Source organism: Heterodontus francisci, chromosome 13 (genome assembly GCF_036365525.1).
Source record: "Heterodontus francisci isolate sHetFra1 chromosome 13, sHetFra1.hap1, whole genome shotgun sequence".
In the NCBI taxonomy this organism is placed as follows: Eukaryota; Metazoa; Chordata; class Chondrichthyes; order Heterodontiformes; family Heterodontidae; genus Heterodontus; species Heterodontus francisci.
The window spans coordinates 15,211,066-15,226,312 of record NC_090383.1 but is presented as its reverse complement, the minus strand read 5'-3'; the positions used below and the strand labels follow the sequence as shown (position 1 = coordinate 15,226,312).

Below are 15,247 nucleotides of genomic sequence, written 5' to 3'. Positions count from 1 at the left end.
TATAGTTTCTGGGGAGTGTGCAAGATAAACATTTGATGATGCTGCTCTCAGTAAAACCTGACTCCCTGCAGTAGGACAACTTACAAAGGAAGGGGAGAATACACATTATTCTGGAAGGGGAAACCAGAGGAGGATCGTTGAGGCCATGAATTTGTGTTTGCCATCAAAAATAGAATTGCAGATATACTCATGGAACTTCTAATTGGCATTAATGAACAGCTCATGACTCTACGCCTTCAGCTTAGTGGCAAGCAATGGGCCACAATCATCAGTGCTTATGCTTCCCAATCCCAATTCTTCCGACGAAACCAAAGAGCTATTTTATGTAGTTCTGGATTCTGTACTGATAGTTGTCCCAAAACAAGATAATTTGCATCTTCTGAGAGATTTTGATGCCATCTGGAAGGCCACCATTGGGAAAGAGGGAGCGGGGAAATCAAATGCCAATGATCTCCTCCTACTCACCAAGTGCACTGAACATGGGGTCACCATCACAAACCTATTGTTTCATCAGAAAGATAAATACAAGGTAATGTGAAAGCATCCCCAATCCATGCATTGGCACCTCCTGGACAACGTCATTGTCCAGGACCAGGCTAGGAAGGATGTGCACATCACCTGTGCCATGTGGAGTGCAAATGACGTCTGGACAGACCACAGACTTGTATGCTGCACCATGAGCATACGCCTGGCACCCTGACACTTAAGATCCTCAGAGGAATCCAGGAGATTTAACATCCATACTCTTCAGGATATAAAAACCAGAGAACAATTCCAGGTGGAACCTACTTCCCATCTTGCTTTCACAGGCTCCAGTGATGCCAGTGTGGAAGGCCTTTGGGACAAGATCATATCTGCGACCCATGAGACACATAACCAGATATTCGGGTTTGGTTTTCACAGGCACTAAGACTGGTTCGAAAATGATGAAGAAATATGCAAACTTCTTGATCGAAAACACCAAGCCTCCTTTGTGTCAAAATCAGCTGGCATCACAGCAGGAATGTGAAGAATATTTGCACAAATCCAAAGCACAGACAATGATAGGAGTCATCAAGAATCAGTGGTGGGTAGAGATGGCCAATGAAATTCAATGCTGTGCAGACTGGCACAACATACGCAGCTCCTTCCAGGCCATCAAGACCATCTATAGACCAAAACCAAATGATCCATTTCCCCCCCCCTCGAGCTGAAGATGGCAATACTCTTCTCAAAGATGCTGTAGCCATCTTAGACCATTGGAAGGAGCACTGCTGGAACCTTCCCAATTGGGAGTCTACAGTAGCTGACAAAACCATCAAAACAATCCCTCAGCAGCTTGAGAGCAAATTTGGATATGCTGTCAACACTTGCTGAGATACTAAAGGCTATCCAACAGATGAAGTACAGCAAGGCGTGTGATTTGGACAGCATTCGTGCAGAGATCTATAAAGCTGGTAGTCATGAATTTTTGCTCAAACTCTGACCTTTTTACAATAATCTGGAAGAAGAGGTGCTACCTTCCGGCTTCATTGTCTCTCACTTTTCAAGAAGGGTGATAAATCTATTTTTGGGAAGTATAGAGGTGTATTGTCAGGAAGATTCTCTCATGAATCCTCCTGACCCGCCACCTTCTAGTCAGCAAAGACTTTCTTCCAGAGACCCAGTGTAGTTTCTGGCCATCCGGGAAATCACCAACATGTTTTTTGTCACTTGACAAATTCAAGAAAAATGTCTGGGACAACACAAAGAGCCCTACATGGCTTTTTATTGATCTGTCAAAGGAATTTGACTCCATCAATCGCAAAGCCCTTTGGAAAGTTCTCTAGAGACTTGGATGTCCAGCAAAATTTGTTCTGCGACTTCTGCATGACGGTATGACAGCAACCGACCTGTGAAAAACATTGTCAACTGAGCCCTTTTGTATCCGAATGGACTTCAAGGTTGTTGGATTGCGCCTGCTCTTCATTATCTACCTCAGTCTGGCCATGGAACTCATTCGTGCATAACATCCACAAGGGGTCATGATTTGAGTTTTGATTCGTTGGCAAGCTTTTCAACCTTAAACTGGCTGATAGCCAAGACTAAAGTGACTCTTCACATTCATAACTTGCAATATGCAGATAACTGTGCAGATGTGGCCCACGCTGCAAGTGACGTTCAGACCACCCTTAACCTCTTAACTCACTAAAATCCTCCACCAGCAACCCCCCCCCCCCAAACCCCTGGACAAGCATCTACACCTCCAGCTATTAGATCGATGGGGAAACGTTTTAGAAGTCGTTGAGCATTTCTCGTATCTCGGCAGCTGACTTTCTCAAAAAGTCACCATTGAAGCACAACCTTCCAAAAACCTTGCAACTGTGACTTCAACAACAGAGATCTCAAAAAGAGGGTAAAGGCTTTTGTCTACAGTGCTGTTGTTGTCACCACCCTTCTATATGGCAATGAGACTTGAGTCACCTCAAAGACAACTCCAGGCATAGGAAAATTTCCACCAACGGTGTCTCCGCAGGATACTCAAAGTCAAGTGGGAAGACAGGAGAACAAACTCCAGCGTCCTCGCTGTAGCCAGTTCTTCCAGCATCACAACCACGATCATGCGAAATAAGCTCCACTGCTCTGGACACTATCCGCATGCCAAATAATCGGCTTATGAAGCAGATCTTCTCCTCACAACTTGAGGATGGCACCTGATCTCGATGAGGACTGAGAAAACATTTTAAGGGCGCTCAAGGCCTCATTGAAAAGGTGACAAATTGACATCAGAGTGTGGGAGAAACTTGCCACAAACCGTACTGTGTGGCAATGCGTCATCCAACAAATTTCAACACATTTGGTAACTAATGGTATAAACTGTGCTGTAGTGAAGCGACAGAAGCGGAAGGGGAGAGAGCAGAGCCCTGGCTTGAGAATTCCTCGTTCCTCAGGGCAACTGCTGTCCCCTCTGCCTAAAGATCTATGGCTCCAGGATTAGCCTGTTGAGTCACCTGAAGACACAAATCATGAATGCCTGGCAGGCATCATCCTCATTTTGAGGGACTGACAACAACAATTTGACCAAGAAACCATGGCAGAATTGAATTCAGTGGGAATCGGGGAGGGGAGAACTCTCCACTGAATGGAATCATACGTAGCACAAAGGAAGATGGTTGTGGTTGTTGGAGGCCATTCATCTCAGCCCTGAGATATCACTGCAGGAGTTTCTTGGTAGTGTCATAGGCCCAATCATCATCTCCTTCATCAATGACCCTCCCTCCATCATAAGGTCAGAAGTGGGGATGTTTGCACAGTGTTTAGTACCATTCAGAATCATTCGAGAAGCAATTCCTGCCCGCATGCAGCAAGACTTGGACGACGTTTCCGGCTTGGGCTGATCAGTGACAAGTAATATTCGTGCCACACAAGTACCAGGCAATTAATGACCATATCCCCATGACATTCAACGGCATTACTATCACTGAATCCCCCACCGTCAACATCCTGGGGTTACCATTGACCAGGAACTGAACTGGACCAGCCGTATAAACACTGTGCATAAAAGAGCAGTGAGAGGCTAGGAATTCTGCAGTGCGTAACCCACTTCCTGACTCCCCAAAGCATATCCACCATCTAGAAGGAACAAGCGCAGCTCCAACAACACTCAAAAAGCTCAACACTATGCAAGACAACGCAGATTGATCAGCACCACATCTACCACCGGCACACAGTGGTAGCATTGTGTACCATCCACAAGCAACTCGCCAACGCTCCTTCGGCAGCACCTTCCAAACCCACAACCTCTACCACCTAGAAGGGCAAGGATAGCAGACGTGTGGGAACACCACCACCTGCAAGTTGCAGTCCAAGCCACACACCATCCCGACTTGGAACTAAGTTGCTGGGTCAAAATCCCGGAACTCCCTTGCTAACAGCTCTGTGGGTGTTCCTACACCACAGGATTTCTCGCAGGTCAAGAAGGCATTTCTGAAGCACCTTCTTGATGGCAGTTAGGGGTGCATAACAAATGCTGACTTTGCCAGCAATGCTCACATCCCAAGAATGAATAAAGATAAACTTTTGCATCTGTTTTGACAGTGCCACCTTCCATGCCAATGCTTCCAACATGTCTTCCTTTTTCTTCGTCTGAGGATTCCATCCTCCCCACAGTGGTCGACAGGGTTCTTCTCCCTCACTCCCAGAACCATAATAAGGTTCCCCTTGTCTTCACCTTCCACCCCAACAGCTTCCAAGTTCAATTCATTATTCATTTCTGGTATCATCAATCACATCTTCCCCTCCTTTTTCAGCATTCCATAGGTAATGTTCCCTCTTTGACACCCTGGTCCATTCTTCAAGAACCCCTAAAACGCCTCTCCATCTTATGCAAGAGCAGGAGGTGTAACACCTGCCCTTTTCCCTCCTCCTTGCTTACCATCCAAGGCCCTGAACAGTCCTTCCAGGTGAAACAGCAAATGTTGTTTGAAACAGCAGTTTACTTGTACTTCTTTCTACTTGGCATACTATATTCACTGCTCACGAGGCGATCTACTTTACATTGGGGAGACCAATCGCAGATCGAGTAAACTCTTTGCAGAATACCTCCATTCAGTCCTTGTGTGACCCAGAACTTCCAGCCCCCTGTCATTTTAATTCTCCGCCCAAGTCTGATGTCCCTGTCATCGGGATCCCACACTGTTCCAATGAAACTCAGCGTAAGTTCAAGGCGCAGCATCTCATCTTTTGAATAGGCACTTTACAGCCTTCTGGACTTAACTGAAATCAAAAAATTCAGATCATATTCCTTGCCTCCATTGTTTTTCCTTTTTTTTTTAGATGGCTGCTGCTGATTTTGTTCCCATTTACACCACCTCAAGACCATTCTTTGTTTCTTTATTTGTACCATTAGCATCATCTTTTGCCTGTAGCATCATCCCTTTTGTTCTTTAATCTCTCCTGTCTTCCACTCAATCGCAAACCTTTCCTTTTGTTCTCTTCTGCACCCCTAGCTTCCCTGGCTCTTTTCTTGCTTGGGACTTGCTACATTGCTAACTTTTTCCATTTCTGATGAAAGGTCACTGACCTGAAACTTTAACTCAGTTTCTCTGTCTACAGATGCTGCCTGACCTGCTGAATGTTTCCTGCATTTTCTGTTTTTATTTGAGTTATTGTATTGGAGCAATGTTATCACGGTGCATTTTGTACTCTTCCTTCTCCTCTCAGTTTTATTGCTGCAGTCTGTTGATTCAGATTAGAAACTTGGAGCTTTTTAAAGTATGCTTAAATACTCCAGCTGCTGGGAACTCGGCATCTGTGTATACACTACTGCTAGGCAGTGAATCACACTCTTCAGTGTAACTCGGGTGGGGTTAATCGGACTTTGTACTTCACCTCTATTGATTGACCTGTTTCCTATTACAGGAGAGAGGCATACTATTGGAGCAGGGAATGATTAAGACAGTCTTTTGCACCTTTCGTAGAAAGGTTAGATAAATATTTATTGCAGCAGATACAAGGCTATGCGGAGAGAGCAGGGTAGTGGGTTTAGTGTTGGATTGCTCTAGCAAAGATCTAGCACATAAACAAGGGGCCCAAAGGCATTTTTCTGTAAACCCCTAGTTCTATAAGTAACGAAGCTTTGAAAATGGGAAGCAAGTCAGTTATGGAATACAATGGCTCATTGCTCAAATGGCCAGAGCCATAGGCTTGCTCTTGTCCCACTGGTTTGAGCTATCATTTTACACTTGCAGTCTGCAAACATGAATTGTCTTGGCCTTTGAATCAATGTGTTTTCTATTGAGTATGTTCATGGGTTATTAGGCCCTCGTGCTGTCTCTAGCAACAACCAGCACCATCAAAAGAGGTAATCTGGTCATTTATCTCATCGCTGTTTGAGAGATTTTTGTGTGTGTAAATCGGTTGTTACTCTTCATGTTGAAACAGTTGACTGTGCTTCATTGGCTTTTGGAATTCTTGAGGTCATGAAAGGTGCTATATAAATTCTTTCATGCATTTTAAATCAGTTTTACTACTAATTTAGAATTCGCTGTTTCTTTGTTTAAAATCAATTCAAAAAGAGCAACAGGAGCTAACGGTGGCGTAGGCGTATTGGGCTGAATGATTTGCTGACTTCATTGAAGATAAAGTTGAATGTTAAACAGTATGGGGAGCATTGGTGTACTGCATTAATCAATCAAGAATCTTACAGCGTTGAAGGAGGCCATTCGGCCTGTCATGCAGATCCCAGCTGTTTGAAATAGCTGTCCAATTTAGTCCTCCAGCAATATTGGACATAGATGGTTATTAGATGGTAGAATCAGATAATTATATATGCAGCATTTCCTGGAGGTCCAGTTGGAATATTAAGTCAGACAAATGGTGTCTGGGTGCAGTATGAATTTGTTCATAGAAAATGGTCCTGTTGATAAAGTATGCATATATTTTTGGCTTCTGGTTGAGCCTATGAACTGAGAAATTTACTATTTCAGTAGTTGTAACCAATGTTCCCTCTGAGCTGCATGGTCGTGCAGCAACCCAAAAGTGCAAGGGAAGGCTGCGCATAAGTCTGCCCCTTTAAGTTAGCGCACATATGCAGCCTTGTAATTAATATTGGTTCATGAGACTGCAGCAATAAATTTAATTGAAAGTAAGGGAATCAAGGGATATGGGGACAGCATGGGAAGCTGTAATCGAGGTACAGGATCAGCCATAATATTGAATGGCAGGGCAGACTCGCGGGGCCGACTGGCCTACTCCTGCTCCTATTTCTTACATTCCCTTGGATTTAATTGTGGAAAAACTTATACCGCTTTCAGAGGAGCAAGAGTGGGCCATTCAGCCTCTCAAGCATATTCTGCCATTGTTAGATCACTGTTGATGTGTATCTCAACTACACCGCTCTGGATCCCTTAGTTGCCTTGCATAACAAATTTATCAGTACTACTTTTTGAAATTTGTAATGGATTTAGGTGCCACAGCTTTTTGAAGGAGAGAGTTCCAGATCACCTTTCCCTTTGTGTGAAGAAGTGCTTTGTGATATCGCCCCTGAGCAGCCCAGCTCTAATTTTAAGGTTATACCCCCTAGTTCTGGACTCTCCCACCAGAGTAAATAGTTTCTCTATCCAACCCTTTAAAACACGTCTGTTAGATTACCCATTAATCTTCTAAAACTCAAGGGAGTACAAGCCTTGTCTATGCTTCATGTTCTCATTTAATTCTTTTAGCCCCGATATCATTTTGGTGAATCTGCACTGTACCCCCTGTCAAGGCCACTATATCCTTCCTGAGCTGCGGTGCCCAGAACTGAACACAGAACCTAAAAGGGGCCTAATAGGGCTTTGCATGACCTCCAACCAATTATAGTCCACTCCCCTTGAAATAAAGGTGAGCATTCCATTAGCCTTTTTAATTATATTTTGTACCTGTCCAGTAGATTTTTAGTGATTTCTATACTTGGACTACTAAATCTCTACTCCACAGTTCCTAGATTCTCGCCATTTAGAAAATACCCTGATCTAACTTTCTTGACTCAATGACCTTATCTCTTCACATTAAACTCCATTTGCCACAGCTTTGCCCATTCACTTAATCAATCCCTTTTGTAACTTCCTGCTTTAGTCTAACTATTTACTGAGCTACCTAACTTGGTGTCATCGGCAAACTTGAATATACGACTTCTGGCACAGTTTTATCAGAACATTTCTTGCAGGTGATTGTCTCGGACAATTTGAACTTTTTTTTCAACAAGTCAGTTATTTGGAATATACAGAGGAGATTCCTCAAGCCCAAAGTACCTTATTAACTTATAACTTAAGCTTAGCAACCATAATTTTTTTTTAAATTTCATTTACTCCCAGATTCTGACTGGCACTCTGAAGGGCAATTAAACTCTCACTGTTATCGCACTGCACCATTCATTTATTCATTCGCCTGAGGCTCTGTTTATATTTAACAAACAATTACTTCAAGGGACACAGCTCCACCTCACCCGTAGAGTAATGCTTTCTAAATTACATGCCATAATGCTGCTGTCATTATAAAAGAGTTTCATCTGACTTGATCGAAGCAAAGCCACCGAAAATCACTAGTTAAATATGAAGTAGGATCAGTGTGGCTGGAACCCAGTTGAATGGGAAGCTGTCTGGCTCTCTGTAGCAGGATGCCTGCACAAATTTAACTCTCACGTCTCACCTGCATGAATGATGTCAATCTCCTGCAAGAACCTGGCATGAAGCACTACCTGCCCGGTGTGTGGGATTTTGGGCAGTGGGAGGCTGCTACTGGGAACTCGAATAAATGCTTCATTCAGCAGTAATGTAAATGGTTGGAAGGGGTGGTCAAATGGAAAAGGAAGCCTGGGGAAGGGGAGGGCCAGAGTTTCTCAATGGGGGCCTTGTCCAAAAGAAAGCAAAAAATCTTTTCTTCTGGGCTGCTGCTACTCTTCCTGACAAAGTTAGCCTTGCTAATACATTCGGGCCCAAATGGTGCTATTGAGCCCAGTCACATTAAAAGCAGGGCATGTTCAGAATGCTAATCGTAGACTAATATCAGGATCCGCAGGGGTGAGTCGCACTGCATGTTTTCATTGCTCCTCTGTTTTCTGCCAGATGGATAGGTTAAAATTCCTCCCTATACTCCAGTGGACTGTCTGAGAACTTTTTCAGTATAACTTAATTGCAACTGCCAAGCTCAAGCAAATATGTGTTGCAGGCAATCTGTCATCTCTTGCCGAGGTGTACTTTGGTTGCCTTTGCACCAGAGTTGTGCTACATAGTCTGTGTTGATGTGCAGTTGAAATTTAACTTTCAGCAATGTCTTTCCTATATTAAAATTTATGGGGTAGTTATGAGAGGATTAATTGGCAGAACTTTATGTATCTACGTATTGTGACTTTTCTGTATTCAACCCTGCACAGGCCAAAGAAGTCAATGGAGTTACAGCTCCTGTGGACGGCAGCAAGCCTAATCCAAATGAAGTGGAGTTTGATAATCTGTACTTGGACATGAACGGCATTATTCATCCGTGCACACATCCTGAAAACAAGTAATATTTCTCTTGTAATAACTTTTCTGTCTCTGTCAATTTGGACAAAATTCTGATTCTTTTGACTGTATCTTGCAGGCCAGCTCCCAAGAATGAGGATGAAATGATGGTGGCCATATTTGAATATATTGATCGATTGTTTAACATTGTTAGACCAAGGCGCCTACTTTATATGGCAATAGATGGAGTTGTAAGTACCTGTTTTTTCTGGTTCAAGAGGCCAGCTGCATGAACTTTGAGGGTCCTATAGTGGTGTCTGAAATTTGATAAGTTTTTTTGCATTTTCACGCCAGAGTTATCCCTCTTCTCACACGTCAATTACAGCTAACTTTGCCTTAACCAGCACCCTATTTAATGAATCTATGCCTATTAAGTACAGATTTAAAGGTGCTTGTAGCTACATTATTAGCTTATGAAACAAAAAGTTCTATGTTACTAACTTATATTTTTGCAATGTGTAGCCTGTTCTACATATAACTAGTGACATCATTTGAATTTGGAAATGAGATAGTTGGGCTTGAATTTCATAACAAAGCTTTAGCATGGTAAATTGCTGTTTGTTGTGAGTTGACTGCTGAAAGATATTTTGTCTGTGCCTTGTATTATGTTGACAGCGCTTGATTGTGTTTTAATGTGTAATATTTATATACATAACATTTGAATGAGTGTTTACAGTATCTAGAAGGAACATTGGAGTACTCCAGATCGGTGTGTAGTTGAATTCATTTTGATACTTTTATTATGTTACTAAGAATCTTTTTGTGTAGCAAGAGATATTTTAGAATATACTGTAGAACTGGTTATTTTTGCAGTAAATATATTTTCACGAAGATAGATGGCCCACAAAAGTATAATTTTTGCTAAATTGTAGTGCGGGTTGGGAAGTGGAGATACAGGTAGAATTATAAATTTCGCAAGTTCTCATTTCCTGCTCTAGTAAAATGTTTATTGCATAATTTTACAGTAGTCTAATTTTCCAGTTAAATAAAATGTGAATTTAGTAATCTGTCAAAAATATTGAAGACCTGCAGCTTCTATTAAATTATAGATGGGTATACTTTTTATGGATAAATGACAAATGGAATTTCATTGATTTTTGTCAGTATAACTCAGCAATACATAACAGTACAAAACAAGTGAACATTTAATTCATATATTTTAGTGGACCACATATCGCTATGGAAATGTATTCATTGCAAAAAAAAAAAGTAGCAATGTATCGAGTGATCTTAACATATTTTCAAAAGTAATAAATGGTATAATGGCTTTTTGAACTTCATCATTGGGCTTATCAGTTAATTCAGTTTTTAAATGGAGTATCTCACTTCATGTTCAATCATTAAAAATTGCACTGGCATTGAGGCTTTGCTACAAATTTAAGAAATTTGAGCATGGAGTATCAGTTTACTGCACAGTAAATTCATAAGTGCTAATTTTAGTTTTGTATGTTGATAAAGTACCATTACACAGGTGATGGCAGAGATTTGTATTTATTATGGCATTGGTGTTTTTTTTTTGATGCAGAAAAAGTCCGACCTGTTCTTCTATGCTTTTAGTACCAAAAGCAGCAATCAAAATATTTTTGATCCTACTTCTTTTAGCAGAGATATTACCTTTTAAGCTGTTAACAATGTCTGAAAATTAAATTTGTAATATGCTTCAAATAATCTGCAAAGAAAAATTGTAAGTCTATATATTTATCTTTGAAATAATGAATAGCCAAAAATAAAGGGCAATAATCATAAATATAACAGCAAAGTATAAATATTCTAAAATACACCTGCAGCCGCATGTAAGAGAGTGATAGAATTGAACCTAGTTTAAGTCATAAGCGTAAAAGTAACAAGCATACATGTCATTCTAGGCTCCTCGTGCCAAAATGAACCAGCAGCGATCTAGACGATTTCGTGCATCCAAAGAAGGAATGGAGCTGGTTGAGGAGAAGAAACAAATGAGGGAAGAAGTGCTTTCTAAGGGTAAAGCATAGTTGTGTTGTGTCATTTATTTCTCTTCCCTTTTCCCCCATCTATCATATTGTTGAAAGCAATAGTTGATCAACCTACATTCTTGATAAGTTACATGTGCCAAATTTCTGGCTGAATATCAGATATAAACTGTAAATTAGATATGAATTCAGTAGCATTTAAAGAAATGAATATGAAGGTTGTCTTTGTACTGTTTCTGTGCTTAATCTCCACTCTGAGTGAAACTGGCATTCCCATTTTGCAGGTGGATATCTGCCTCCAGAAGAGAGAAAAGAACGGTTTGACAGCAACTGCATTACTCCAGTAAGTATTAATCATTTGAGAATGGACATATGAAATTCCAGTCTATGTTGTGTTTCTTTGTGTTTACGAGATTTTAGATTTGAGATGCTCCGTTTGATTTATTCAAGGGAACAGAATTCATGGACAACCTAGCACGGTGTCTTAGGTACTATGTTGCTGATCGCTTAAACAGTGACGTGGGATGGAAAAACCTAACTGTAAGTGTCAGCTCATTTTTATATCTTAAAAGAGCATTTACAATAGTGTGCTAGTGAGGGAAGACTATTCACCCCAATTCATTTGTTTTGTCATGCTGGTTGTATTTCTGGATATTTATATTGCATGATATTCCAATTCATTTGCATTGTTGTACTTTTTGCTGAGTTGGGAAGGAATCTTTTTTTCTTTTTTGAGTTTATCAACTGTTGAAGCATATACTCCACTAAGTGCCAGACTATTCCATAAATCAACAGTTATATTAACCTTGGGTTCAGTTTAAGGTTCTTTGGTTGAATCTTGTCCTCTGACTCTCTCGAACCTTGTTTTGCACAAAATTTTCCATTCTTATCAAAAATAGAGATTGTATTCCCACTTCCTCTCAGTATGTTTTTCTCTAGTGAAAATAAACTTGTCTGCCTGGGTTTTCTGTTTTCAGTCACCAAAATGTGGCTGTAACTGAAATATTTACAAGAGTTCAGCAAACAAAAATGCCATGGAGAGAGGCTTTTGCATAACAGCAATCTGCAATATCTCATGCAAGTCAGCAATTCAAATTTAAAAAGATAGGAACAAAAACAAAATACTGTGAATAGTGGGAATCTGAAATAGAACAGAAAGTGCTAGAAATGTTCAGGTCTGGCATCATCTGTGGAAACAGAAACAGAATTGATGTTTTATGTCAAAAATGGAAAAGGTTAGAGATGCAAAAGGGTTTAAACAAGTACAGAGGAAGTGTAAGAGAACAATGGAGACGGTCTGATAGGGTGCAAGGTAGGAGAGCTAGGATGATTTTGCCGTGTATATTCAACCCTCAGAGATAAGTGTATACTGTAACTTGTGCTGACTTTTCCATAATCTGTAATGGTAAAATGCTTCTGGAGAAGCTTATAGCCTTGAATTAAAAGTTAGTGAACTCTACTTATCATGGGTAGCCTGTAAGTCCCGATCTGACTTGAAGCAATTTTAATATTGGTATGTAAAATTCAGGGCAATTTTAGATCTCTACATTGATGTATACTGGAAGTATATGTCAATGATTTAGATTTAAATGTAGGGGGCATGAAAAAGTAGTTTGGCGATGATGCAAAAATTGATAGTGAGGAAGAAAGCTGTAAACTGCAGGAAGTTATCAATGGACAGGCTAGATGGGTAGAAAGGTGGTAAATCGAATTCAGTCTGGATCATTGAGGTGAGTTAATGCATATGTGGAGGGCAAACCTGGGAAAGAAATACACAAATGGTAGAATTCTGAGAAGTGTGGAGGATCAGTGGAACCTTGGAGCGCATTTCCAGAGATCCTTGAAGGCAGTAGAAAAGGTGGTTAAGGTGACATGTGAGATACTTCCCTTTATTAGCCGAGACGTAGAGTATAAGAGCAGGGAGATTATGCTAGAAGTGTATAGGATACCATGTAGACTACAACTAGAGTACTGCGTACAGTTCTGCTCACCGGATTACAGGAAAGATGTGATCTCACTCGAGAGGGTACAGAGAAGATTTATGAGGATGTCTCCAGGAATGGAGAATTTTATCTGTGAAGAAAGATTGGGTAAGCTGGGGTTTTCTTTGGAGCACAGGAGGCTGAAGGGAGATTTAATTGAGGTAAAGGCCTGCTTAGGTCGGGAAAAAGAACCCGACCGATGCATAGTGGACCCGGCCCGAGTCCCTCCAATTTTGCCCCGAGCCTGACCCGACCATCCCTTTACTTACCTTCCGACTGGGAAGCTGCACGGAGCTGCAGCGCATGCGTGATGACATCATAGTGACATCGCTCGCTCACTGTGCAGACTCAGTTTCGTCCCGGACTCCCAGTTCAGCTAAGATTTTTATTTTTAATACTTACCAGCAGAGCACTTAGTGTGTGTCCGACCCGACCCCGACATATGTCGTTGGGTCCTGTCGGGTTCGGGTCAGGTAGCAGGCCTTTAAGTTGAGATATATAAAATTGAGGGACCTAGACAGAATGGATAGGGAAGATGTTTTTCTGTTCACAGCGGGGTCAATAACTAGGGGGTATAGATTTCAAGTAATTGGTAGAAGGATTCGAGAGGAATTGAGGAGAATTTTTTTTCGGCCAGATAGATAGAATTTCCTGTCTGAAAGGGTGGTAGAGGCAAAAACCCTCATCGCATTTAAAAAATACTTGGACGTGCACTTAAGGTGCTGCAACCTGCAGGGATGAGGGTGGATAATTCTTAGTTGGCATGGACACGATGGGCTGAATGGTCTCCTTTGCTGTAAATTTTTCTATGTTTCTATGACAGTGGGGATGATGGTGCAAAGCAAAAAAGATGGTAATTGGGCAAAAAGGAAAAAAAATGGATATAGAGGAGATGTCAACAGGAAATAGCAGAATCATTATTAACAGCTGCTATCAGAAAATAAAACGGGGGCAGAGATTATGATCTGAATTTGTTGAACTCGGTGTGAAGTCCATAAAGTGCCCAATCAAAACATGAGGTGCTGTTCCTCGAGCTCATGTTGAGCTTCGTTAGAACAGTGTGGGAGGCTGTGGACAGAGGGGTATGGGATAGAGAATTAAAATGACAGGAGACTGGAAGCTTGGGTGTCATGCTGTCAAATTGAACGGCGGTGTTCTGCAAAATGGTCACTCAATTTGCGTAAGGACTCTGCATTCTCCCAGTTTCCTCGTCTCCTTGGTATCTCTTTTGACGATGCGACCTTCTCTATCAGTACTTCTGATATATCTGACTTCTTGCCCAACTGCCTGGTGCCCCTACCCTATCTATGGTTGGGCCCCTGTGTCCATTCCAGTTCCTGCACTTCTGCTGTCATCCCTTCCCCTCCCTCCCAGAATTATGATTGGGTTCCCCTGACCTCAACTTCCTCCACACCAGCTTCCACTTTCAACAGATCATCCTATGCTATTTTCACCACCTCCAGATCTTTCCCTCCCCTCCCCCTTCAGCACTCTGAAGGGACCATTCCCTCTGCGACATTCCTCAGTCATCCTTAACAATCTCTCCCCTTTCCATGCAAGTGCAGGAGATGCAACACCTGCCCTTTTTAGTTTCTTTCACAATGTCCAAGGTCCCAAGCGCTCCTTCAGGTGAGACAGAAATCTACTTGTACTATGTGCAATTTAATATACTGTTTTCACTGCTCGTAATGTGGTCTCCACTGCACATTGGGAAGACCAAATGCAGATTGGGTAACCACTTTGCGCAACACCTACATTCAATCAGCAAGTGTTAGCTCAAGCTTCCAGTCACCTGTCATTTTAATTCTCTCTCCCTCTGATTCTGCTTTTCTACTTACACCTTCTCTAGACCCATCTTTTTGTTTCTTGTTCTATTACTTTCGCCTCACACCATCATCCCTTTTGTCATTTAATCTCTCCTGCCTTCCCTTTAGTTATCACCCCTCCTCCCTTTCCCTGCCTTTGTACTTTCTTAAAACCTGTTTCATCTCTAACTTTCCACTTCTGACAAAAGGTCTTTAGCCTGAAACATTAACTCTGCTTCTTTCACCACAGATACTGCCTGACCTGCTGAATATTCCCAGTGTTTTCTGTTTCAATATTAAAAAAGATGGTAATTAGGTTGCTTTTAAAGCTTCAAGGCTTTTAAATAAAACAAGGCATTAAAAACCATTAGGCACCAAAGTTGGATTGCCAGCACCCACCAATGCCATACCATATATGGCACACTTGCCCAAAATGACACAAAATAGCTATCTCTGCAAGCTGTGTGACGATAAGGAGCCAGTTAGTGAGCTATGCTATCTACTGAAAAGCCTGA

General features: G+C 41.5%; 1 protein-coding gene across 1 annotated transcript in view; it reads left to right on the top strand.

Moving 5' to 3' along the window:
• xrn2 (5'-3' exoribonuclease 2) overlaps positions 1-15,247 on the top strand; it is a 112,911-nt gene that overhangs the window by 9,395 nt on the left and 88,269 nt on the right. Inside the window, exons 2-6 of the mRNA XM_068044391.1 lie at positions 8,873-9,000; positions 9,079-9,190; positions 10,865-10,976; positions 11,230-11,288; positions 11,396-11,485. Coding sequence (XP_067900492.1) covers positions 8,873-9,000; positions 9,079-9,190; positions 10,865-10,976; positions 11,230-11,288; positions 11,396-11,485 — 501 coding nt within the window. The remainder of the gene's footprint in view (positions 1-8,872; positions 9,001-9,078; positions 9,191-10,864; positions 10,977-11,229; positions 11,289-11,395; positions 11,486-15,247) is intronic.